General features: G+C 42.7%; 1 protein-coding gene across 2 annotated transcripts; it reads left to right on the top strand.

Moving 5' to 3' along the window:
• The first annotated feature begins 34 nt into the window (after positions 1 to 34).
• Positions 35 to 25777, top strand: sfpq (splicing factor proline/glutamine-rich). 2 transcript variants are annotated; one of them, XR_014595765.1, is made up of 12 exons: positions 35 to 992; positions 2642 to 2833; positions 2932 to 3233; positions 3335 to 3430; positions 4378 to 4574; positions 4671 to 4755; positions 5336 to 5447; positions 5556 to 5604; positions 7178 to 7284; positions 22114 to 22162; positions 25430 to 25534; positions 25637 to 25777. XR_014595765.1 is itself a non-coding variant. In XM_083982472.1 (10 exons), the coding sequence occupies exons 1-10, from the start codon at positions 147 to 149 to the stop codon at positions 10083 to 10085; spliced, it is 2097 nt and encodes a 698-aa protein (XP_083838598.1). In that variant the 5' UTR covers positions 35 to 146; the 3' UTR covers positions 10086 to 15386. The 2 variants fall into 2 exon arrangements, 1 of the variants encoding a protein (XP_083838598.1); XM_083982472.1 differs by lacking the exons at positions 22114 to 22162; positions 25430 to 25534; positions 25637 to 25777 and adding an exon at positions 9975 to 15386.
• Positions 25778 to 27377: the final 1600 nt, after the last annotated feature.

Here is a 27377-nt window from a genome sequence, read left to right on the forward strand (position 1 = left end):
AGACGCTCTTCTCTTCACTCAGCCGTTAGTCGCCATTTTGAGAGGATCGACGACTAGCACACGCCGGCTGGAGGTGGTTGCTACGCAGCACATTTGTTCAGTTTTTTTGTTCGTATTTTTAATAATAGTAGTTTCAACTAAAATCAATGTCTCGATTTAACAACAATCGCGGCGGACTGGGGATGAATCATTTCCAGCAGCGGAGAGGCGGCGGAGGCGGCGGCGGCGGCCCTGGTGGCCCGATGCGGGGCGGAGTGATGGGAAGCCCGCACTTCAGGAACCATCCGTTTCAAAACCAGAACCAGAACCGGAGGGGACCAAATAATAATAATAACTTCAACAACAAACCGGGACCACAGACGACTCCCCACAAGCCACAGACCCCGTCTCTGCCCATCATCCCCCCGCCGAGCCCGGGCCCGGCGCTCACCATGAAAGGCCCGATGCAGCAGCAGCAGAAACCGGCCACACCGCAGCAGCAGACCCCGGAGCAGCGGAAGCCACCGACGACCCCTACTCCTAACGTTACTCCCACTCCTACTACTCCTACTCCTACACCCACACCAAAGGTCCAGTCCACACCGCCGCCCAAACCCAACCTCACCTCCCCCCAGCCCAACCAGGCCAACAAGAACCAGAATAACCAGAATCAGAACCAGAACCAGCAGCTGAACCAGCAGCTGAAGTCCCCGACAGCAGCGAACACCAACGGGCAGCAGAAGCCGCCGCAGCAGCAGCAGCAGCCGCCACATGCGAGCCCCAAGCCCGGGCCCCAGCAGCAGCAGCAGCAGCAGCAGGGCCACGGCCCGAAGCCCGGCCCCCACCACCACCACCAGGGCCCGAAGCCAGGCCCCCATTACGGCCAGAGAACAGGCCCCCACCCGGGCCAGAGGACTGGGCCCCCACAGAGGTCCGGACCTCCGCCCATGAGGCCCAAAGAGGAGCCCAGTCAGTCGGCTATGCAGGCGGACTCAATGGACGGACAAGCCGAGGTCAGTGTGCTTCTTTACTTGTGTGTGTGTGAAACAAATTTTTTTTTTTCAATGGCGTCAACTCAACGGCCATTGTTGCTAAGCTAAGTGCTACTCACAGTCACTGTTGTGTGTTGAGTGCGCTCGATTTGAACAGCGGCCCAGTCCGAGTGGGCGGGGGTTATGTTGCAATGAATGTCGCAAGGGGTAATTCACCTTAAGCCCCGCCCGCTGCTCTGAGCCAGCGGCGGCACAAGCTGCGATAAAAACCAAGCGCACCTTACTGTAGTCGCTTTTAGCCATCCGCCATCTTGTTCTAAACCCCCCAGGGTTATAAAACCGAGTTTTGGTTCATAGGTTACATCAGACACCCGACAAATGTTCATATTATGCTATATTTTACTGGTTTAATTCTCACACACCCCGTACAGTAGTTTGGCGAAATTAACTATAGGAAGAAGAAATGTAGGTCAAGTGTGTTGTTTTTCTACTGAGCGAGTGGGGGATGGGCGGTCGGATGGTGTAATATTTATGTATGTATTTATTTATAGGCCTATATCCGTATTTAACCAGGAAATCCTATAGATTGAGATCAGAAATCTCTTTAACACGGGAGACCTGGCCAAGGTAACAGCCGTGTAAAACCAGCACATACAAGATAGACGACAACAAACAGTAAAACAAAATGTCAGCTACTCAGACGCAGGCCACTCCTGAACAATGGCATTCCTCCATCTTTTTTTAAGCTACATCTTTATTACATTTTCAATTTATAGAAAGACACAGAAGAATATGTAGCACAAAAATGACACAAATGTGTACAAACATACAGCATCAGGGACCATTTTTTCCATCGTGAACACACTCGGTCCATACAGAAGTACCAACAAGATGAAACAAACATGGCGGTCAGAGGGCTTCCTCAATAAAGGCACACAGTCATGAGTCCAGAGAGCAGGGGGAGAAGGACCCTCACTACATTCTTTATGATACACTTAAAATTATAAATAGATATGAATGTTTATAGTTAAAGCAGAAGTAAGCGATATATTTGTGTTAATATAAGTCTTAAATAGTTATATCTTCCGACAGCAATCACTTCTATAGAGTGTTTGGTCTGAAACACGGGTCTGTCAGTCACTCTGCTCTGAGCCCAGGAGAAAACTTTTCCTCGTATCCTACAATTTTTATCCAATGAGGAGAGAGAACGGCATGCAGGGCTGTGTGTGCAGCCAAGGGATGCGCGTGAATGTGGTGACGTAGGAACGAGGACTGTTATGGTGCGTTCAGGGCAGCTCGTAACTCGTGTTTTTCCGACCTGTGAAGTCGCACCAGTTCGATCTGGTACGAGTTCACGGGTCAGAAGTTACAAGTGGCCGTTATAGTGACTTTCACAGGTAAAACAGGTCGGAAAAACACGAGTGGGTTGCCTGGAACGCTACAAAGTCGTAAGTTGTGACTTGAAGCTGTAATGTACGGTTCCAAAAGCCTGCCTGGAACGCAGCATTAGCCAAAACGACCGGATCGCTTACTTCTGCTTTAATTAACTTTTTGTAGATTATTCCACGACCATGGTGCATGATGTTTTAAAGATGATTGGGGAATTGCTCTCCCTGTTCTCAACCATCAGGAGACTAGAAAGGTTAAAAACTATTGTTGTTGTCCTCCAGGCTGGTTTCAAGGCGACGCTGTCCATGCTGCTGAAGCCCGGTGAGAAGACGTACACACAGCGCTGTCGCCTGTTCATCGGTAACCTGCCCAGCGACATCACAGAGGAACATTTCAAGAAGCTTTTTGCCAAGTACGGAGAGCCCAGCGAGGTGTTCATCAACAAAGCCAAAGGCTTCGGCTTCATCCGCCTGGTAAGACGCCTGACTGTGAATAATCCTGTCCTGTTATTGGCTGTGATTCTGTCGGAGCAGAGCAAAACTAAAACGAGACATGTTACGTTTTCTTGCAGGAGTCTCGTGCGCTTGCAGAGATAGCGAAGGCCGAGCTGGACGACACACCGATGAAAGGCAGACCTCTGCGCGTCCGCTTCGCCACACACTCCGCAGCCCTGTCTGTGAAGAACCTGTCGCCGTTCGTGTCCAACGAGCTCCTGGAGGAAGCTTTCTCACAGTTCGGGATGGTCGAGAGGGCCATCGTCATCGTAGACGACCGCGGGCGCTCCACAGGCAAAGGCCTTGTCGAGTTCGCCTCCAAACCTGCAGCCAGAAAGGCGCTGGACCGCTGCAACGAGGGCGTCTTCCTCCTCACCACGTAAGGAAAACAACTTTAAAAGGACATTGTTGAATTGTGTTAATACACATCCACGACAGAGCTTTAAACCTTTGCTTATTTGTCCTATTTCTCCTTCTCAGATCGCCACGGCCTGTTGTGGTTGAGCCCCTGGAGCAGTTTGATGATGAAGACGGTCTTCCAGAGAAACTGGCACAGAAAAACCCCAGATATCAGGCGTAAGAAAACTTACTATAACCTGCAAAAAACATGATGTAGATCAAACCATCCTGATGTGGAGTTGAATTCAGTTCCTCGCTCTTTACGATGCATCTTGAAGTGATTGTTTAGTGAGGAGCAGATGGTGTGACGTGGGGGAGGGGCGGCTGGTGCAGGGCTGCAGCTGTTACAGATCAATATTGTGTTGGGATGACGTATGTAAGTGTGTGTGTGTGAATCAAGGCACCTGGGGGGTAGAGTCATGCTGGACAATGAATAGTGACACCCCCACCATCTGCAATAGGAAGCTGAATACTAATGAAGCATGAGAGTTTGGCCTTGTTACAAAGGATTTTGGTGTCATAATATTTACCAGCAGTTAAAGAGGATCTCATCCTCAGTACGTTTACATGACACTTGAAAAAAATGAATTATTGCCTTAATCCGACTGAAATCGGAGTTGGAGAACTCCAATTAAGACACCCAGATAATGTGATTGGAATTAGATTTTCTCCGACATGTATACACCTTAGTCAGAGTATAACTGGACGATGCATGAGCGCTGCTCCACAACCGTAGAGACGGCACCAAGTGGAGCAGAGAAGCCGCCTGAACCCGGCAAAGTAAAGAAAAAAACCCAACATCAGCGCTGATTCAATGCATTTCACAGGCTAATATTGTTTATATTCAGTTTTTTAGGGGGTGACAGAAAAGCCTACAGGACAGGGGGCGTATTAACCTGCTGAAACAGCGGGTGACGCCGCATGAGGGGGCGATGGACTCCGTCAGTTATTCCATTTTCTCAGTTGCATGTAAATTGAGACAAGGACAGAAGTCAGATTAGACGCCAAAATCGAATTTTGAGCCTAGTACGTTGAGTGTTCGACCTGTTTTCCACTCAGGCCTTGGTGGTTTCAGTGTAGAAGTGCAGGTAATAAACTTCATTCATTTTGTCATGACTCTGTAGAGAACGCGAGGAGCCTCCCCGCTTCGCCCGTCCAGGCACGTTTGAGTTTGAGTACGCCAAGAGGTGGAAGTCCCTGGACGAGATGGAGAAGCAGCAGAGGCAGCAGGTGGAGAAGAACATGCGTGAAGCCCGAGAGAAGCTCAAGAGCGAGATGGAGGACGCCTTCCACGAGCACCAGGCCAATCTGCTCCGACAAGGCAAGTGAAGCGGAAAAAAAAAAACAAAAGGTGGAGCAGCAGCTCAGCGTTGAAGATGTTTTTCATTAAATGGTTTGTCGTCGTGTGTCTGTGCAGATCTGCTGAGGCGGCAGGAGGAGCTGCGGCGCATGGAGGAGATGCACAATGCAGAGATGCAGAAGAGGAAGGAGATGCAGCTCAGGTGTGTGTCTGTTTGATTTTATTTGATTTTATTTGATTTTTATTTGTCTCAAACAAGCACATCAAAAGACAAACAATCTATGTAACAAGAAACAAAACAATAATGATACTGTGCAGTTTATCAAGTTCAGCCCCCCCGCCACATTGTGATTCATGTCATACATCTATAGTTCCATACAATTCAGAAGATTAACAACATATTGCTTTAATATGAAATAAGACCATGATTATAAATAAAAAGAGTAAAATGAGCTGTCCAGTTCTTTATAGCTGTCCAAGAGTGTGTGTTTGTACTTACTTTTAAATTGTTTTAAGTTATTGCACATTTTTATATCCTCATCTAGTCTATTCCACATTTTAAAACCACAAAAATAGATGCAAAAACTTTTCAGGGTAGAATGGATGGTAGATTGTTTAAAGTTACAGTTCCCTCTAAAATCATATATGCTTTCTCTGACCATAAACATTTTTTGGATGTTTATTGGTAGCAACCTATTCCAGACCGGTGTGGTTGTTGATCAGGAGTTATTATTGTCGACGTGGATCACGTGAATAAATTATTTTGTTCTGTGTCGCGACAGACAAGAGGAAGAGCGACGCAGACACGAGGAGGAGATGCTGCGTAAGAGGGAGATGGAGGAGCAGATGAGGCGTCAGCGCGAGGAGAACTACAGGATGGGCAACTTCATCGATGTGAGTTCATCTAACAGCAGAGAACAAAAACATGCATCATATAAGAGTAATGAAGTTGAGCTTATTCATGAACCGATTATTCATTATTGTCATGTGTTGTTTTTACAGAGGGAGAGGGAGATGAGGATGGGTTCTGGTGGAGCTCTGGGCATGGGAGGTGAGTTCTGTTCTTGTTTCTTTGACATTATGAAAAGAGTGAAGTACAATATATAAAAAACAATGCCCCAGTCCCCCCCTATATAACCCCCAAACTATGGACAGTCACGCTGCACTACTACAACAATTTGCACAATAACTTTCTCTGTATTTTCTATTATTTTTATTCTTTTCTATTTTTAAACTTTTTGTATCGATCCTTAATTGTATATACTATGTGTATTTTTTTTACACTAGAATATTTTAATTTATTCTATTTTATTTTATTTAAATTAACCCTTTCTATTTTTATCCCAACCTTTAACTATTTTTGGTACCTTCATGTTTGCACCTGACACCACAACAAGTTTCTTGTGCTGTAAACTGACCTCTACTGCTCTTGGCAATAAAAACATTTCAGATTTTGTTACTGAAGGCGATAAAGTAACTGTCCATTTTTATGAGTGACTGATGGTCAAGGCAGTTTTATTTATATAGCGCATTTCATACCAAGGGGAAACTCAATGTGCTTTACATAAAAACAAAACATTTAACATAAGATTTTTTACATTTAAAATAAAAACCCCAAATAATAAACACTGGGAACATTAAACATACAATAATAAATACAAACATAAAGCAAAAAGAATAAAAGAAAGTACAGAAAAAACCATGAAATAATGATTTGTATTAAAACAATTATGAGGACCTGCAGTGCAAATCCAAGATTATGATTTAAATTTGTTTAAAGAGCTCAGCCATTTTATAAGCACATGAAAAGAGAAATGTTTTTAATTAACCTGGCTTTAAAAATGCTAACAGCTGATTTCAGATCTGCTGGTAGTTTGTCACAGTTTGGTTTATTAAGATCCCCATTAGCTTTTGCAAAGCAGCAGCTATTCTTCCTGGGGTTTTTCATTTTCTTAAGTGACAATCCAAACCAGCTAACGGCACAAATACACAACAAATCACCCGGGATGACACCAAACATAAAAGTTACAACTAGCTCCTACATTGAATCATTACAAAGCATTTACTGTGTTTCCTGTCACACATAGATGCTATAACCCAAACTGAAACCATATATTAACGACAGACCATTTTACAAATTTGAACTAATGGTCAAAATTATGAGTTTAATAATAATCTCATATAATTTCGTTTTAAAACTTAGCATATTTCTTCTTGTGTAACATAATTAGGAAGGGCATTCCACTCCTTCATAGCTCTATATACTGAACGTTGAGATCGTGTCCTGGGTAAAATAAAATAACCTCCAACAACATGTTAGAGTAATTATGTGTCTAAGAACTAGAAAATAATCTTCTATAAAAGAATACATCGTTGTTATAATAATTCTAATAAATACCATCAACAAATACGACAATATGTTCTTAACATCCAGCCACAAGAGAGTGCAACATGTGCTGCTTTGTTTTGTTGCAGTTTTCTGATGTTGGCTGGTGAATGAATGAATACATGTGTTGATGAGGTGCAGCATGTCTTTTACAGGGTTTTCTGATTGGCTGCATCAGCAGTTTGTTCATACAGCTGTAACTTAACCGTAACTTAACCTGTTGTGCTGTTTCTGTCAGATTCGCCCTTCGGTGCGTCCAACCAGAAGTTCCCCATGGGAGGAATGGGCTTTGAGGGACAGCAGGGAATGGGACCGTCCCCAGGAGGCATGATGGGCAACGAAATGGTAACGTATCCCCTCTTTGGGACGTTCAGTAGTTGATGTAGTTGTGTTGCTCGGCTTTCCTTTTGTACCGGAGAGTCTCCCGGCCGATCGAAGCCCTATAAGAGCCAGCTGGCTGAGCAGGACCATGTGTCGCCGCTGTTCTGGGAGCGGCGGCGTTCCCGTTGTTGAATGGGACAGATTCGCTGTTCCTGTTTGATAGAGTTTCTGACCGTCAGTGGCAACGAACCAAGCCCCCTCAGTTATCCTGATGCTGCCATGAGACCATCAGCCTGCACTAACGCTCCAGCTGTAGACAGATCAGTCGCAGCCTCTCTGTAGTGGACTGACATTGCAAGCCCTGTCTCATGAGCTGGACAGGCACTTTTTCTTGAAGGAAGCAATGAATGGCATCTACTAGTATTTTTTTTCTCTCCTGTAACTCTTCACAGCGTGCTCATCCAATAAAAAAAAAAAAACCAACACCTTTTTATACCGTACCAGCAGTTTCGTGTATTATCCGTCTATCCATGCGTAGAAATCCAGTTGCATATGAATGGCTATGTGTATTTTTGGGCGGCAGTGTGTAAAGCTCCTTTTGTGTTAGAAGATCTGCAGCAGGGGTGTAGTTCATCTTCAGGAGCAGCAACTCAACCTTCTCACCATCCTCTTTTTTTGTTTTTTTTGGTAACGTGAACATCTGTAAAGGTTTTAGTGCAGGCTGATGGTCAAAGGCTTCGTCTTCAACAGATAACTCCCTCAGCAGGATGACTGGACGGGGGCGGGTGCAGCCGCGTGACTGTGTGTTTAGACCATACTGGTGAATTATAGTGGACCAAAGCCAGAGTCCTGAGGATCTGGCAGAATCTGTACCAATGTTAGTTTTATATCTATCAGTAAGAACAGCACCGATTGTAAAGCATTCCCATAATACCTGACTTCACAGCAACCTCTGATCTTCTACATCCTGCAGTTTACTGAACCAGCATTTGTATTTGAAACACAGTCGTGTGTAATACATGTGGTGACACATCAGACTCATATCTGGTTTTCTTATAATAATTATTTAGTCTCACTTTGTTTTCAAAGCACAATGAGCCTCGTTCACCAATATCTTAAGAAAACCCTACGTCAGATTCATCAACGCGTTCGTTAGCCTCAGAATTGTTCGCAGCTGTGTTCTTATGTCATCTCCTCTAAGTTGAGGGCGTGTGCCAGGTGAGTCTAATTAACATAGGATTAGCAGGTAACCGCCCATCAATGCCCGTAAAAGGGCATGAGACTGCAGGGCCGTGTGCACACAGAACCCACCGGCACTGAGCAGAGGAGATGAAGTGAGAAAAAAACAACTGATTTGAATTAAGTGTCTATAATGTTTTTTTAAGAGACTGCAATGATTTGTCAATTATTATTATTAATATATATGATTATTAAAAACATCATAAAAGATCAGAAAATAATTCTTATTCAAATCATATAATATCATACAACTGCAGAACAAAAGAAAACGCTATAATCGGTTATTTTTGCAGAAGTCTCAGCACCTAAAAGTGCGTAAGTATACTCCTGACTGTTGGTAGAATTTGTTCTTAGTTAAGAACAAATTCTGGATAAGAAAACATTCATGAATGCCACAGTCTTCGTAAAAACATCGTAAGTAGGACTTAAGAACAAATTAGTTCTTAGGAACGGTTGGTGAATGAGGCCCATTGTTCCTTCAATTAATTTTGATTTCTGAAAAAAAATGAGTAAATTTTCAGGTTCAATCCTCTCAGCGGCGTTGACGTTGGCAATTCAACAGTTTCACAAAACATTAAAGTAAATAGTGCAACTTAAAGTTGCTGCCTGACAACGGTGCTCAGTATAAATATGTCATAGTTGTGCGACTGAGCACAAACACGTTGTTTAGATCCAGTTAAACACAGTCGTATTCTACAGTGGCAGCACGTTAAGTTTGATGTTCGTTGATCAGTTGAACGAAGCCGAGCTCCTCTCTGGGACCTCTGGCCTCCTGCTCCCTCTAGTCCAGCTGCACACACGTTGAACTGACACACAACGTGCACAGTGATGAACAAACAGCTTTTTTAGTTGTGAAAATAGTTGATCCAGATTTCCTGTGCACACTGAACTTACAGTATTTTACATTTATATTTCTGTCATTGAGACTCAGGTTGCACATGAGACCGTTAGTAAAGTATCGACTTGTTATCAGGGACGTTTTCTGGAACTCAGAACTCGTTAAACTCAGTTTGTTCTGGCGGCAGCGAACATGAGTTACACCCTCAAGTAAAATAATGTAAAAACATTTGTTCATCATTTATCAATAATTTAACTTATTCATTCATATATATAAAATACATTTTGGAACAATCTCTGAGGAGTTTTGTCCTGTAGCTGTTGCCGTAGTGGGTGTAGATGTAAAGACGGTCAGCAGACCTGAGGCCAGTCAGCGCTGTAGTGTTGGCATGCTGGAGAGGCCGTACGAGGTAGGCAGCACTGACTAACGAACGCATTACCCTCTCTTCCTTCTCCGTATGTAACCATGGCGCCTGTGGACCTTCATATTGGAACGAACCGTTTCTTCGGATGTGTCTTCCTGCTGCTTGTTGTGTAAATCTGCTCACGATATAAAAACCAAACCTTTACTTCCTTATGGACATGAACTGTGTGCTCATGCACTGACCCAACCCACAAACCTTATTCCCCCCCCACAGCGCAACGAGCGCTTTGCCCAGGGCGGTCCTAGGGGGATGGGTCCTGGTAACCCCGGTTACGGCAGAGTCCGTGAGGAGTTTGACGGTCCCACTAAGAAAGCCCGTTTTTAAACGCTGCTCTTTGATGCTCCAGCAGCAACATTTGTATAGATTCTCCAACACGAACATGTTGAGTCGTATTTCCTGTATTTAAGTTTAAATTGTTGCTACGTTTTAGCCAATTTGCTCATTTTATGACAAAGTCAATATTTTCATTTTTTATTTTGTATTGTCAGTAGTGTGGAAAGGTAGGTCATCAACTGACCCGGTAGTTCTTTCTGACCCATGTACAATTTTCTTTTCTAGATGTATAATGCTCTGTGAGTCGTCGTGAAGTGATGATTGTAACTTTTTTCTCAACTTTCTATGGCTGTGTTTTGTGCCATACATTTGCAGTCAAAGCATGTACCATAATAAAGATAAATTGGTTCCATCAGGACAAACCTTTAACGTTTATTCCTAAAAAAGTCAAAACAAAAAAGCTCTAAAAGCAAAAAACCAATTGGTTGTTTGGACAAATGAACTGACCAGGTCTTAAAGGGTCTATGTGTCACCTCTGCCACAGTCCTGACCCATCGCTCACTGACGTGTTAAAACCAAACCTAAAGTGGACGCTCACTGGAAACACTTCAGATTTGACTTCCCATTAAATTATGAAAAGTAGCAGCTCCTATTACGTCCAATATACATAATGCTAATTAGGTGCATCGATAAAAACTCGAGAATAGCACTGGTTTTGTTTGTTTAGCATAGATGACGTCTAGACCAGAGGACTCCTGGTACTTAAGATTCAATTATACTGTAATTATACTATATGTATTATTTATACAGGAGGTTTAACTTCTAACTTCTAATAAATGTTGTTGTTGCAGCTCCTCAGTGACCGTGTTTGATGAGGAAACTCAGGAGAGCAGAAATACGACACATAGAACCTTTAAGAAGCCTGTGGTTGTGTGTGTGTGTGTGTGTGTGTGTGTGCTTGTGCAAGTGGACAGACATTGGTCTCCATGGAAACATATTGTTCTCGTTATCACAATACTCAGCCGGTCACTGACACACAGTTGTGTGCATGTTTGTGATTGACTACGTTTACATGCAGTCAGTGCGTTGAAGGATCACAGCACAGAACCAACCTGTTACAGTTTGTGTTTAGATCTCAAATGATTTCACCCATTTCCACCGAACCAGCCAGGTTCTCTACTCCTTCTGATCAAGTCTTACTGGACACAGTGAAGACTTTAAACTCACCTTTAATCTTTTGGGTGTAATATGTACCGGTAGCTCCTGTGCAGGAAGTTGCTGCTCATGTATTGAAACTAGGGGTGTCACGATTCTCCAAATCCTCGATTCGATTTGATTCTCGATTTTTTTTCCTTTTTCTTACAGCACAGAGGCCTGTGCTATTGTCAGACTAGTCTAGTCTACCATCATTGGTTTTATTCATCAAATTTTGTACAGTAAATCTTATTTCAAAAGATGGGCTACATATAAGTGATGAAATTGCATCACATTAGGCACTAATGGTCACATTTAAATAATTTATTTACAATATAAAGGTAACAATCCCCCAATTATACCAACAATGTCCAGTGAGTTTGACTGATCGTCCTTCACAAGCTGCATGTAAACGTAGTCATGACTGCAGATGAGTCCTCGCTGAAGGAACTGGCATCGAACCGTGTCTGCATCTAGTTGCATCATTTCTCTCTCAGACTGGACTTGTGTATGTGTGTGTAGTGCTCAGGTTGCAGAGCACCAGAGAGTAAAACAATGTTTCACAGTTTTTCTGTCTGTGGATGAACATGTCGACTTGTCAGTCAGACATCAGCTCCTGTACGCATTATTTTCTACGACCACTTTTATAGACTTTTGTGTAACAAACAAGAATGAGCAAAAATATCCAATGTGGTTTTGAAAAAAATGAAAATAAATAAAAAATCCCAAACCTGCTTAAGCAGCACTTAAAGGTCCAGGTCCTTCTTCCAGAGCTTTTGACCATTAACACCAACTAGAAAAGTATTGTTTCTACTGATGACTGACTCCTCCAGAGCTGTTGATCATTTGCTTTCAGAATTAAAACCAGTGAAACTGCACAGACGAGGCTTCACGCTTTGTTTTTTCACATTTGATTCAGTGATGAAAACAGTTTCTGTAGTTACTGTTGGTCATAAACAACCTCAGTACGTTTCTAATACTCAGCTGAGACCACAGTGTTTCCTTAGTTAGTTAGTTCTGCTTTGGAATCATTATTGGTTATTGACCAATGAACTGGTTTACATGACATCTCTATATAGTACCAATGTAATCTGTGGAAATATTATTGTGAATCTTTATAGTATCTCATAGTAGAGAGAGTTAACCATATTTTTCAGAGTCTGAGTTGCTCAGTAGTTTTCCAACCAGGCCTCAGCCTTTAGAGTCACAAGCTGCAACATGATTTAATTACAAAGACACAAGATGTCTTCTGTTCGTCTGAAACTCTTTGTCTGTTGCCTCTGTTTGTTGCCCTGTCCTCTGGATGTGTTTCGGCCTGTTCCATGGCTGCCATCGGTTTCCAAACGGCTTTGACGTCACAAAACCCCGATCACACTCAGAAACCTCCCTCTTCAGCAGATGAACGTGGAAACAATCTCCTAGTATCAAACTCTGCAGCAGGAAGAAGTTAAACCCTGCAGCCCATTCTGGCCCCGCCCACAGTAACCATGGCAACACTACCTGTTCAGGTGTTACAGCCTCACTTTGGCTTCAAATGGAAACCCAGCTCTGTTGAATGACTAGCAGGCTTCATAGTAGGGCTGTTCGATTAATCGATTTTAAATCGTAATCGCGATTATTTGGAATCGTAAAAATCGATTTTTTGAAATCGTAAAAAGATTTTTTACTCTAACTAGGGTAATTACGGTAGCTAAGCTCCCATTCATGAATCTGGGCTGCGCTGAATAACCGTAATGACTGCTGCCTCCTTCCTCCCATCACACTCTCCCACTGCTCTCCTCTCCCCACACACTGGAAACAAGCATGTCGGCATTCTGCTAAGACCAGCGAGGATTTCGCTGCCAAAAAGACCAACGGCCCTTTTCCACTACACAGTTACAGCTCTCATGTTTTTAGATAGATATTTTTTAAATTAGACTCTAGGTCCATTTAAAAAGACACAAACGGCACACAAAATAGTTTGTCATTTAACAAAAAATTCGTAATCGTAATCAGAAAGCGATTTTTCAGAGAAGAAAATCGAGATTTTAGTTTTGGGCAAAATCGAACAGCCCTACTTCATAGTTGTATGATAGAGGAGTTGGACTGAAACAGTCGGTGTAAGTATGAGACAAAGCTCATTTCATCACCTTCATTATTCTAATGATCTGCACGTCTGTTGAAAACGAAAGTCTGCAGAACTTGACTCTGCCATTTTGTCAATAGTTACATCACTGCTGTTTATTATGGTTCCTCTTCTTAGCTTCTCTTCTCCTCATGACATTCTGTATCTCTACATCAACATGAACACTAAGTGGCTTTCTGCTCTAACTTTAAAGTCACTTACATAGTCGACTATTGTGAACAGGATGAGTCCAGTGCATCCCATAGCAGCTTGTCAACACTCAAAGACCTTCTACAGACTTCTACATTTATTTGCAGTGCTTTTCTGGTGCAAAGAATAGTAATAATAATAATACACCCTGCACAATGAATTAATTACTATAATAATATTTATAAATTTTGACCTGTTTATGCTAACTGCTCCACGTGACTCTGGTTGTTTGAGCATGTGAGAACTCTGCTTGCAGCACCTGTAAGGACTTGAACACAGCCGGTGCTGATACTGTTGGATACCTGAACTGTTACGTGTGTTTGTGTTCTGTACATTTTTTCTTTAACAGGTTTAACCAGCTTTAAAGATTGTGGACTGTGGAGGGGTTTGTGGCTGTGTAGCGTGAACAATGTGTGAGTCGGCACGATTCAGCTGCCACTGTGCACGATGTCAAAGGAACTGTGATTGCATGGCGGCCATTTTTTTTGTCATCAGTGCTTTCTGAGTCTTGTTGTACAGATTGACACTAAGGCTCAATGTGAAGTAGAAACAACTACTTGTAGATTTAACAATCTCACTGGTGAACTTTCCATTGTTAATTACACCAGAATAAATCAGATTTAGAGTTACAACTTGGATTCTCTTGATACCAGATTCCCTGATCTTTGATCCAGGTTCATACAGAGTAATATTCTGCTCTTGAGGCTAAAACGTGAGTATTTACATCTTTTATCGAATGATGTGGAAGTCATTTCTAACACTTTGTGTTTCTGATAACATCATTTTTAGTGATTTGAGAGTTAAATCATCAGTTTCTCAGACCAGACTCAGGATCTGTAGCTTCATTTGCAAAAGTTTCTTCTGCTTCCTCTTTTAGAGGAACAATGTTTGTAGACGAGTGCCAGTGTAGTAGTTGTATTTCAGATCTCCAGCTGAAACTATTCATGCAACAAGATACTTAAATGTTGAGGATGTTCAATAACCTTGGCCATCATCAGCTTGAGGGTTATTATAGACTTGATATTATAAAAACCTACCTTTATTAATGTAAATTTAAGTGATGTAAGTTTTTCTTTAAAGTATAAGGAAGTCACAAAATTAAATAGACATTTAGAGTTAACACTGAAAGGTGATTCGTACCCGTGCAGGGAAGTTACATAGTGCAGTTTCAGCCCGCTCAGGCTGCAGCGGCAGCACCAATCATCCTATTTACCATTTTTCTACCATTGCAGTGAGTCTGGAAACATTATTTTAAGGCCGAAAAACTCCGCAATGTTACTTTAATTCCTAAAAAAAAATATTTTTCCACATTTATTAAATATGAATTAAAATATGTCCCCTTGAAGTGATACTATCGATCATGCAGAAAATGGAAAATGAGAGGGAAAAGGTAAATGGAAGTCGATACTTGTAAGGTAATAACATATCTTTTGATGCCATAGGTGTGAAACTTAAGATGCTATTTGACTCATAAACTATAAATTGGTTTATAGTTAGATGCTATATACACTTTTTTTTTTTTCTTTTAGAAAAACTTGCATTTAAAAGTGATGGCAGTTGAATTGAGGATTTTGCTTTTTTAAAAGAAGATTTAATGAGTTTTCCTTCTCCACACAGTGTCTGAACAGGACAAGAAATAATTAATAATTGGACTGAAGTGTGAAATTGAAAACGTGTCATGTTATGTCTGTGTGTTGGTGTTGTGTACCATTTGTTTTTCTTTAACAGGTTTGACCGTCTATAAAGGTGTTGGACTATGACAAGGAAGTTTCCAAACCAAGAAATTCAAAGTCAGTGGTAACGTCAGATGTAGACATTGAAACGTTAACCTGAAGCTCCGTGTGGAGCAGATCTAATGAAGAACTCTTTCTCTAAAGATCAGAATAGATCTGTAGGACAATGAGCAGTTATTGATCGTGATAGGCTCTGGCTCTGTGGCTTGAACTACAACTTGGGAAGTTGTGAGATTTTTAACCTTCTTACTCAAGTAAAGATTGAACTGAGGTTCATGAACAGGAATTCCCCAAAACAGCAGCTCAGTTTGACTTTGCGTTATTGTTGTAAAGTGAAGTTTCCCTCAGACATCCACTGATGTCCGTTAATCTGACAGCAAGTTAAGGTGCTGGTCTCGTGTCTGAAGAAACACCTTGGTGGTTTCAGACGGTGGCAGTCTGACCACAAAAGGACGTGGCTCCTATAGAGCTGTTACCTATTTCCAGACCTCACTCTGCAGCAGCAAATCTGATTTCAAAGAACAAATGTATCCTGCACCGTCCAATCTCGTTCTTTGGATGCCCAACATCATGTATTAATTATAGCTATTGTGATAATGGACTTCCCATGACTAAAAACATCCAGTAATGTTGTGTTTTCTTGGTCTGAAAAGGGCTGAAGTAACCAGAGCTCTTACTCAGACAGTTTCATTAAGTTCTTGGTCTACATGTAAGACCTCATAACCTTTATGCCTCCTAACAGTGGATTACATTGGTTTGGAACAGGGATGTATCTCACCAACACTCTTTGATGGCATTACATAACGATTAAAGTTATTTTTGATTTAATTAAACGCAGCATGAAGAACCACAACCCCAAACCAATGACACCAAGGTGGAGTCCAGAACATCTCATGATACTCAACAACTGAGGAAATATAAACCTTATACCTCAACATTAGACAAATAACACAAACATACACAACCAAAAACACAATGAAGTAAAAAGAAACAACACATTAACTACGCTGACTGAGGAACATACATTTGTAGCTAAGCTAACAGGAAAGGTAACATTAGGTAGCCAACTTGTTCATCTGACTTTGTGGCTCCAAACGTTTCGCACTTTGTACCAAAAACCATCATACACATCAAACAACAAAGATGGCCGTTGCTACAGCTGTTGGTGTCATAACCATCGTACCAATGGCTTCTCTGCAAACTAGAAAGTCAACTGAATATCCATTGTAACTGCTACCTGCTCGCTAACTAACCAGTTGGAGTTAGCCATCAAAAACATCAGCCAACAGGACAAAACAACACTGACTTATTGGCTGTAGGAAATATAGCAAAACTATTGGCTGTTGCTCAAGCCAACCAAGCAACCATCTACGTACAGTGCCGTAAAAAAGTATATGCCGCCTTGCTGATTTCTTTCTTTTTTGCATATTTGTCACACTTAAGTGTTTAAGATCATAAAACACATTTTGATATTTGATAAAGATAACCCAAGTAAACATAAAATGTAGTTTTTAAATGATGATTTCATTCATTAAGGGAAAAAAGCTACCCAGACCTAGCTGGCCCCCCTTGTTCAATCACAAACTAGCTGTGATAAACCACATTTTTTGGAAAGCTGAGTTCAATTTCACTATCCACACCTGATCACCGCCAGAGCAGTTCAATCAAGAAATCAATTAAACAAGACCTGTCTGAAATAGGCCAAGAGATCTCAAAATTCAATTCTTCAATGCATCATGCAGTCATCTCAAGGAATTCAAGAGAAAACATTGACATCTATTGGTCTGGAAAGTTACAAAGCTGTTTCTAAAGCTTTGAGATTCCAGCAAACCCCATGGTGAAAGCCTTTATCCACCAATGGAGAAACCCAAGAGTGTTTGACCTTGAGGTCACGAAATGATGGCCAGATGTTCTCCTTCAGGAGTTTCTGGTAGAGACCAAAATTCCTGGTTCCATCATTACTTTTAAGTTTTTACGAGCCCAGTTGGTCTCTGTCCTGGTCCCCCTGTGGCTCTCCCACCATCAGGAGGTCTCACCCATGTTAAAGGAGACATATTATGCCCCTTTTCCACAAATTAAAATAGTTCCCAGGTGTCTTAAAGACACATCTGTGACATGCTTTGGTCAAAATCCCCCAAGGATCAAACATCACAGCTCTTTTCATCCTCTCTAAACAGCCCTGTACAGTACGGCTGCTTTCAGTGCCTGTCCCTTTAAATGCAAATGAACCACTGCTTGCCCCGCCCCCTTCTACTGGTCCCAGGTAGAGGTGGTATTATGCAAATTCAAAACCTAGTTACATCACTGAAAGACAACTGAGAGAACAGCTCGTGAAACCACGTGGATTTCAACCTAGGGAGCCCGTACATTACAGATTTTTTTTGTCAATTCTCACATTTTGGAGGCCAGAAGTCAAGACAAACACATTAAAGTGCCTTCAGAAAGTAATATTTCCATAATATGTCCCCTTTAACCCGACCCCTCCCCTTCGCCTGATCATAGCACATCCTGTTCAGTTCTGGTTCTTCTGACCTCGTCCTCTTTGGTTCCCGGGCCAGCTCTCCATCTTGACTCTGTGATAAGTATACCTACCCTGCCCCCTGCCCCCTGACCCCTGACCCTGCCAGTAGATGTCCTGCATGCTCTCGCCTTTACATCGCCACCAGTCCCATCCAACTCTCTGCCGTCTGGCAGCAATAGAAAGACCCAGGTCCACCCCTTCTCCTTCCCCTTGGGAATCCTTCGATTGGCACTACAGTATTTATTCATGAGCATGTGCAGATGCCATCTCTTCCCCTCCTCCCCTCTTCCCTTCTTTCCTTCATCTCGCCCCCTGTTGCTGATTCCCTGGAGCTGTTGGTCCGAGCCACTGTGTTTCTATCCTGTTGACAGAGCCAGGACTGCAGGGACAGAGCCAATCGTTAAGGGATATTCACTCTTTGACATAGTGTAATAGAGTATAATTCCCTCCCCAACCTTTAACAGACTCAGAGTAACTAGAGTAACTATACTACACACAAGCTGCTTTCCCAACACATTACAGATCTAAGATTTTTCACTTTTTAGTAGAAGCTCCAAGTCTCTTGTTGCCAACACATTGACATTGATGTTGAGTTTTGAGGATTAAACACTGAAACCAAAGCTTTGACACAGATGTTCTCAAACAGCTCATGTACCTGATGCTTCACATCTGAAACAAGTAACTAGTTACCAACACATTCTGACTTTGTTTCATTGGAGAAAAAAGCCAAAACCAAAGCTTTGACTTTGATATATTTTTTTTAGTTTTAGTTCATAGTCAACAGTTGTTCAAAGGCCTAAAGACACCGTCCACATCTTTACTCAGCGACCGACCTGAGGCAGGAAGTCCCACGCACCTTAGGACTGACGAGAGGATGGCATGTCGTGTGTGTTTTCTTTGTGTGAGCGTGTGTTTCCATGTGTTTGGGGGAACGTGAGGTGTGTTAGCCGCTGTCAGCCAGCTTGTCAGAGACAGGCTGCCCAGTCCACAGTACACGCTCCTCTCTGCAGTTGGGTTACTATGACGCTGAGTACCGTAGTTCTGCAGAAGTCAGTGGACAGTAAAGCCTGGACTTGTTTGCTCTGCAGCCAGAGGTATGCTTACACAGATCAGCCGAACACGTAAGGTAAGTGTCCCATCCATGTTTATAATACAAGATGCTTAGTTCTCCTCCTCTGTAACGTCACTCTTCTTCCCCACGTCGCCGCTCCGCTCACAGCGACGTCCACAGGGCTTCTGGCATCACACTGCAAAACCAATGGCATCACAGTGCAGATCTGTCCTTCAACCTCTCTGTGTGTGGGTGTAGCAACGTATCACAGCCTGTGCAATGTGTGTGTGTGTGGTTGTAGTACTTTGGCTTCTTCTGTATGTGTGCATGAAAACAGCTGACTGGAAGGCTGAGTCGCTGGTTCAACACCGTTTTCAAAACGCAGATGTGATCATCTCAGGCCTGAATCCTGACACACGGCTTCTACTGCAACATGGTTTTTATTTTATTTTTTATACTTTGCAACTATTAAATCAGCTCTGTAACGAACTCGCAGGTGATCAGACGCTGTGTGCAAACAGTGAAGTGTTTGAGTTGGACATAAAACCCAGATATCATGACGTCTTTCCACTGTAACTCTGTAACAAACCTCTTTGTTTGTGCTGTTCAGTCCGACATCAGAAATAATTTCTGGTTTGGTTCTTTTCATCTGAGAAACACCTGAAGCTACTTCTAGTTTCTCATACATACAAACCTTCCAAGCAACTGACTCCTCAACTAATTAAAAAGAGAATTTAAAGGAGACATATTATGCCCCTTTTCCGCAAATTAAAGTAGTTCCCAGGTGTCTTAAAGACATATCTGTGACATGCTTTGGTCCAAATCCCCCAAGGATCAAACATCACAGCTCTTTTCAAACAGCCCTGTTCCGAACGGGTGGTTTCAGTGCCTGTCCCTTTAAATGCAAATGAACCACTGCTTGCCCCGCCCCCTTTTACTGCTACCAAGTAGAGGTGGGATTATGCAAATTTTGAAACAAATGACAGCATTGTCAGACAACTGAGCTGGTAAAACCACGTGGATTTCAACCCAGGGAGCCTGAAAATGACTGGGGGCCGGAAACGAAGCCAAACCTTTAAAAAGTGACATTGCCATAATATGTCCCCTTTAAATGAGACACCTTGACTTGTTTTAAAGTGAGAAAACACTCAACAACTCTTGCGAAGTCTGCAGGTGAGCGGCAGCAGCCTCTACTGGTCGTCACGGCTACGTCCCAGTTGACTCATGTTGGTTCCTACAGCACTCAGAGATCACACAGTTGTAGTTGTGTAACGATGCTTCAAACAGCAGCAACACTTTGTCTCTGTGTGTAACATCAGTGTCTGTGGTGCCGGTCGGGACCAGGACGTCCGGCCGGGGGGGCTGTGGGGGGTTGGGGGGGGTTCAGAGCAGTTTGATGAACTTTGATCAGTTTGTGTGTTTGGTGTGAACGTGATGTTTCTCTGTTGACGGATGGAAAATATTCCAACTGATAACGACTCAACTCTTTTGTCTCACAGCTGCAGTTGTACCAAAAATATCCTGTGATTTACCGTCACCTGAACATCTACACATCTATGACCCGATCACTAGTGAACTATCACAACAGACGAGTGTCGTATGAGTAGAAAACAGCTGATTATCTCTAAGTTTATAATCAGAATAAGAGACGAGGTGAATCCATTGATGAAAACAACCTGAAGTTTGTTACTGAAGCTTCGTCTGCAGGTTAAACAGATATAATAGTTCTTCAGAACCACTGGTACCAAATGTTGCTCCATTGAGTCGTAGCTCAGCTCAGTCCAACCTGAACAAACCGACATGATGCACATGTTTTTTTTAACTTTTAGATTTCTCATCTTTAGAGTCTGTTGTGATTCAACGTCCATAAAACAGTTTGGAAATGAGTCGTAGCAGCAGAATCTCCAGTTTCTCTGTAGTCGACTTGGAGCCTCCAGTGGTTTTACTCTGCAGTCCAAATGTAAACCAGGTTTCTTCCTTCATGTTTACATCCACACAGTCCTGTGAGCTGTAGTTAGGAAACGTAAACACTGATCTGAACGACCACACACAGTCAAAGTGTGTGCGTATGTGTGTGTAAACGTGTAGCTGCTGGTTGTCGGAGGAAAAGCAGCGAGGTGTTTTCTCCTCCTCCCTCTGGACTCTGTTCTCTCCTCCCTCTTCTCTGCTCTCAGTCCAGTTCTCAGTTCGCTGCTCGTACAGTTTCCCTCCGTCCTGCAGCAGCAGCAGCAGCAGCAGAACGCCACCACGCCTGTTGTTGCCCGTCGGTAGGAGAGTTGTCTGACTTTACGGTTCATGAGCTTTTGACGAAGAGGAAACTTGAGTGTGACTCGCATCCGTCTGCACTGTGATCCATTTCAGCCCTCTGATTGGCCACAAAGATTCATTTCAAATGTCCCGTCTCAGAGTGTGATGCCAGAACCACCCTCTCCTCTCCTCCCCCCTGGGCCTCTGACGGCCCTCGACGGTCTAACAGAGCAGCCTCAGCACCAGGTCTGGCTGCTGCTGTGACGCTGTGAAGCGGCTTCATGTGGTCTGGGACCAGAACTCTGTCTCCTCTCCTCTGCAGTGTCTCAACAAACCACTCAGTGTGATGATGATGATGATGATGATGATGCCTCTGTGTAACTGTACTCTACCTGAGCTGTCAGACCACACACATTACACAACACACACACATTACACAACACACACATGAAAGCTGCGTTCACACCGGACCGAGCGACGAGTTTACATGTCAAAGCAAAAAAGGCCTAAAAACCTAAAAACCACCTTTTTAAAAAAGCCTTTCATTAGCTGTTTCTTTTGGGGAGACGTTCTCTCCCCAAATTTTATCTTTTTCTTTTTCTTTTTTTTTGTAGCACTTTGAGATTGTTTGCTCAATATAAAGTGCATTACAAATAAAATGTATTATTATTATTATTATTATTAAGCGAAAATACGAGTCTGTGCCAAGTTGACGAGCGACTGCAGCTGAGCGTTTTCTTTCGGAGCGATACGAGCAACAGCGACAAAAACAAAAGGTCCGGTGTGAACACAGCTTTACAGATTTACTCGTAGTGCATGTTGACATCATAACATCATAACCTGTGTTTACACTTTTAATCGCCAACCACACACACATACACACACACACACAGTTGACACATCCTGTTGTGTCTGTGAAGGTGAAACCTCTGGTTGTCTATTACAGACACTTCAGTCAGTAACAGTTGTGTTGCTCCTCAGTTCCCTACCAGACTCTCATTGTTTCTCTCTCACCACAGGAGCCTCGACCGGCCGGAGGAGGCTGACGACCCGCCGCCCACACACACGGTGAGACACACACTACACACACACGGTGAGACACACACTACACTACACACACACACACTAGAGAAAATGCACTAACAATTAAGAAGCTTAAAATTTAACTTCCAGGGTTCCTACGCAAGTATGGAATCTGATTTTATACATCTTCAGGTCTGGAAAAGTATGGAAAATGGAAACTATTGTAGCCACCTTCAGCTCTTTAAATGCCAGTTTGAAGACAAGGATAATTACAATTTTTTACAACCTGGACCTTATTTCTATCATAAAATCTCATCATTTCCTCCCCCAGATAACTTTGGTGTCATTACAAGTGGTTGTGATGAAATGAGCTCCAGCCGAGAGGCGCGTATATCCGTATAATGGAGTCTACAGGGCAGCAGAATGCAGCCTCTAAATAACACATTATCTGCAGAGAAACTCCTTCATTTCACCAAGATTTAGTTCTGATAGGCTAGTGCTATTCCCCTCTGAGTCCGGGGTTAGCTGTTATCAACATCCGGGGTCTGTAGGTTGACCTACTGACCTCTAGGGGTTATGCATTGCGCTGCCTCGTGTTCTCACATTATACGGATATACGCGCCTCTCGGCTGGAGCTCATTTCATCAAAACCACTTGTAATGACACCAAAGTTATCTGGGGGAGGAAATGATCGGATTTTATGCTAGAAATAAGGTCCAGATTGTAAAAAACGCTAATTATCCTTAAAAGGATTAAAATCCTGAAAATGTATGAACATTTGGTAGTTTTGAGCAGAGCTGAAGTGGTTTAAAAGATTTATGCAAAAGAAAAAAATATTGATATACAGTATGATTTTATAGCAGTTACACACAAAAGGAAAAATTGGAGGAACCCACAAGGGTTAAACGCCACGGCAGCGTTTAATGGGAGCGGACAGATCTCAGGCTGTTTACATCCCACAAAACCACAACTTTTTTTCTACAGACATTTGGATTCCAGCTCTGTTTACAAACATGTCCTCTGTCTTGAAGTAAACAAACTCCTCAGTGTGTTTGAAGCCGTCTGACGCTGTCTGTGGAAAAAAAAGTTGTGGTTTTGTGCGATGTAAACAGCCTGAGATCCGTCTGCTCCCATTAAACGTTGCCGTGGCGATGCAGAGACAATATTAGGAAACTAGAGCCCCAAGTTGAATTTTCCTGAATTTGTCCTTTAACTCTGGTCAGAACTCACACCCGCCACATTAGACGACTTCTCTCTCCTACATCCTGTGGTTTTCAGAGTAAGAGCCTCCCTGCTGTTTGTGTCAGTCAGTACGTTTACATGCAGAGCTTAATCGTACTAGGCTCAAAATTCGATTTTGGCATCTAATTGGACTTCTGTCCCTGTCCCAGTTTACATGCAACTGAGATAATGTAATAACTGACGGGTCCATCGCCCCCTCATGCGGCGTCACCCGTCATTCAGCAGGTTAATACGCCGCCTGTCCTGTTGACTTCTCTGTCACCTCCTAAAAAACTGAATATAAACAACTTAGTAGCTTAACCCTCTATGGTACCATGTTACCACTTTTTGGCCTGTCACATCTCCACAATTCATCCCATTTAAAGCAGATATCAGTGGAATGTTTTTGTTAATATAAGTCCTAAATAGTCCTATTTTCCGTCAGCAATCACTTACATGAAGTATTTCAGCCTAAACACGAGTCTCTCCGTCACTCTGCTCTGCTGTAACCCGAGGAGAAAATTTTCCTTGTGGGATACAAGTGTTATCCAATGAGGAGAGAGAACGGCATGAAGGGCTGTGTGTGCAGCCAAGGGATGCGCGTGAATGTGGTGACGTAGCACGAGGACCAATTGATGCCTGACAAGGGCGGGGGCTGCTAACTCATGGTGCGTTCAAAGAAACTCGTACTTTGTGTTTTTCCTTCCTGTGAAGTCATACCAGTTCGATCTGGTACAAGTTCACGGGTCGGAAGTTACGAGTGGCCGTTATAGGGAACTTTCACAGACAACAGGATGGTAAAAACACGAGCTACGGGTTACCTGGAACGCTACCAAGTCGTAGTTGTGACTTGAAGCTGTAACTTACGGTTTCAAAAGCCTGCCTTGAACGCAGCATTAGCCGAAACGGCCGTGAAGCTGATATCTGCTTTAATGCTGTAATACTTTAAAAAAGAGAGGAGACCTTAGAGAACCAATAACAATGCTTTAATTTATCACATGACTTTCAAGAAGCCACTGAAACCCTTTTTTGCAGAGTTTTTCAAAGGAAACAGGTTTGCCATTTTGCTCCACTAAAACGGTCTGAAAACATACAGTAACTTCCTGGCCCCTTTTCATCTGGAAAAAAATATATTTACACTAATAGATTAGTAAAGTTTAATTTTTAATAGTTCCATGCAATTTATTTACTTATTAAATAATGGAAACTTGTTAAAATGCACCTGTTGCCCGAAAGCAACAACGTACCATTATAGAAAATTGCAGTGTTGAGGCAGCAGTGGACCATTATGGAATCAATATTGCATTATGAGACTATGGTAGTGTGTGTTTAGGTGTAAATATAATGTTCAAAAACATATAATTCATCATAATTTACTTTTTTATCCTTAATACATTTTATTTTGAATGCAGTAAAGTAAACATCAGGCTATTATGATGATGATGAGGAAGATGAGAATGAGAATTGGGATGAGGATGAGGCCAGTGAAGGTGGAAGTCTACAGAGACTGGTCGGTGTTTCTAATACAGATGAACCGTAATAGTACAATGTTGCCTACAAGCAACAAACCCCAAAAACTTCCAAAAATAAATAATTTTTAAAAATTTCTTTAGATTATGTTTATTTAGTCTATTTTGAGACATAAAAACACTCCAAACATTTTTTCCCCACTGGCATCATAGTGCGTACCATAGAGGGTTAATAATAAACTCAGAATAGGATAGGGGCTTCCTCTCTCTCTCTTTTTTTTTTTTAATAAAACCCTCTTGCTGGTGGCGCTGTGTGAAATGCATTGAATCAGCGCTGGCATTGGGTTTATTTCTTTACTTTGCCGGGTTCAGGTGGTTTCTCTGCTCCACTTGGTGCCGTCTCTATGGTTGTGGAGCATGAACACATGCATTGTCCAGTTCTACTCCGACTAAAGCGTAAACATGACGGAGAAAATCTAACTCCAATCGCATTATCTGGGTGTCCAACTCTTTCTCCAACTCCGATTTCAGTCGGACTAAGGTGTTTACATGCACTTCAGTGTCATGTAAACGTACTGACTGTAACGTCTCAGTAACTGTTGTTTTTCTTTTTGTTTTGCAGGTTAAATGAAGACTGAAGTCTGATAAAATAAGCAGAGCTGCAGACGACTCAGAGAGACAGAGAGAGAGAGAAACTGCACGGTGGAGACGTCAGGACGACCTCCATGTGAGTGTCACCAGCAGCTGCTATTAACATCATGTGTGAAACAGATAAATAAGATGTTAATGAGTTAATGAGTAACCATCTCTTTTATTTCTCTGTCTCCAGAGCAGCAGCTGATGCAGCAGCAGCAGCAGGAGTCGTCCAGCAGGGGGCGACTGTCTGTGGCCAGAGGACAGAGGACGGACGGACGCAGAGTTTACTGTTCACCTGGAGGGTTTTATAATAAATAAAATCTGAGAAACTCAAGTTTTCTTTGTTTTTGTGTTTATTTCTTATTTAGTTGGTTTCATATTCACTCACATTTAAAGGGTTAGTTCACTCAAAATTGAAATTTCACTCATTATCTCCTCTCCCCCTCATGTGGACTAAGGGCTGGGAGAAGTTTCAGAGTCCTCCGTGGCTTCTCTGAGTTACAGGGGCGGGGCAAGGCAATTTTATTTGTATAGCCCGTTTTTACCACCAGTTTGTCTCAAAGGGCTCTACATGGCATCGTAACAACATCCTCTGTCCTTAGACCCTCACATCCACTGAGGAAAAACTCCATGGAAAACCCTTTTAACAGGGAAAACCAGGAGAAACCTCAGGGTGAGCAACAGAGGAGGGATCCCTCACCCAGGACGGACAGACGTGCAATAGATGTTGTTACAGACAAGAAAACAGTTTACAGTTTGTCACAGAATGTGCGAAATATGGAAATGCTAACAGGAGTTGATGAAGGCAGTCTCCGTGCAGCACTGCATGTCCATATAACGGTTGAGAACGGAGCTCACTTTTCTTTGTCCAAAAAGACACACCAAAAAACATCCAAATACCTCCATGCTGCTCGTCTGTAATGTCCCTCTTGTATTGAAGCCCCAACATGAGAAATTGTAGCGGAAGCTCCCAGCACTGCTCTTCCTGGTCCGTCCAAATCTCGCGCAATTTGCATTGACAACTATACTTTACATAGACTTATTTAATTTTTTTCGGAACAATTTCTCATGTTGGGGCTTCAATACCAGAGGGACATTACATACGAGCAGCATGGAGGTATCTGAATGTTTTTTGGTGTGTCTTTTTGTTACAAAGACAGTTGGTATCCATTCACAACCGTCATATGGACATGCACTGCTACGCCGAGACCCCCTGTAACTCAGTGAAGCCACGGAGGACTCTGAAACTTCTCCCAGCCCTTAGTCCACATGAGAGTGTCAATTTGAGTGAACTATCCCTTTAAGAAGCCGCAGATCAGGTGGTTTAATTAAAACCTGAGATCAGCTGATGAGCCTCCTGCCCCCCCCACCACCGTGACGCTGCTCAGGACAGTTTACACTTCAGGCTGAAGGTGCCGTGTTTCCGCTTGTTTCCTGAGAGTTTGGCTGTGAAGCTGTGAAGCCTGGAGGAAGTCCAGCGCCGAGGCAGCAAGACGATCTGCTGGGGGTGGGGGGGGCAGGAGGGCAGAATGTGACCCATGATGCTCTGTGGCACCGGAGCTGTAAACACTCAGAGGAAAAACACAGAAGTAAACACATTAATAAAATAATGAGTCTCTATAACAAGTTCCAGTTGCGTCATTTAGAGTTTGACTCATAAAAGTACAACATGAAGAATCTAAAGACAAAGATCTTCATTCAGAGTGTTTATTATTTAACTCATTGAGTGCCGCGCTCCTTTCCAAAGTTTTAGTCAAGTGTACCGGCAATTTAGACCATTTTTGACTTTTTATGTAGAGCCATAGTGTATTCTATATTATTGCCACCAACACATACTGTAGCTCAATTGAAAGGTTTAACTTAATGCTTCAAATGACCACAAACCGTTTGTTTCTACGTGCCTCCGTTCCTGAGAAAACTCAAGCTAAACATGG

Source organism: Trachurus trachurus (assembly GCF_905171665.1).
Source record: "Trachurus trachurus genome assembly, chromosome: 11".
Lineage (NCBI taxonomy): Eukaryota > Metazoa > Chordata > Actinopteri > Carangiformes > Carangidae > Trachurus > Trachurus trachurus.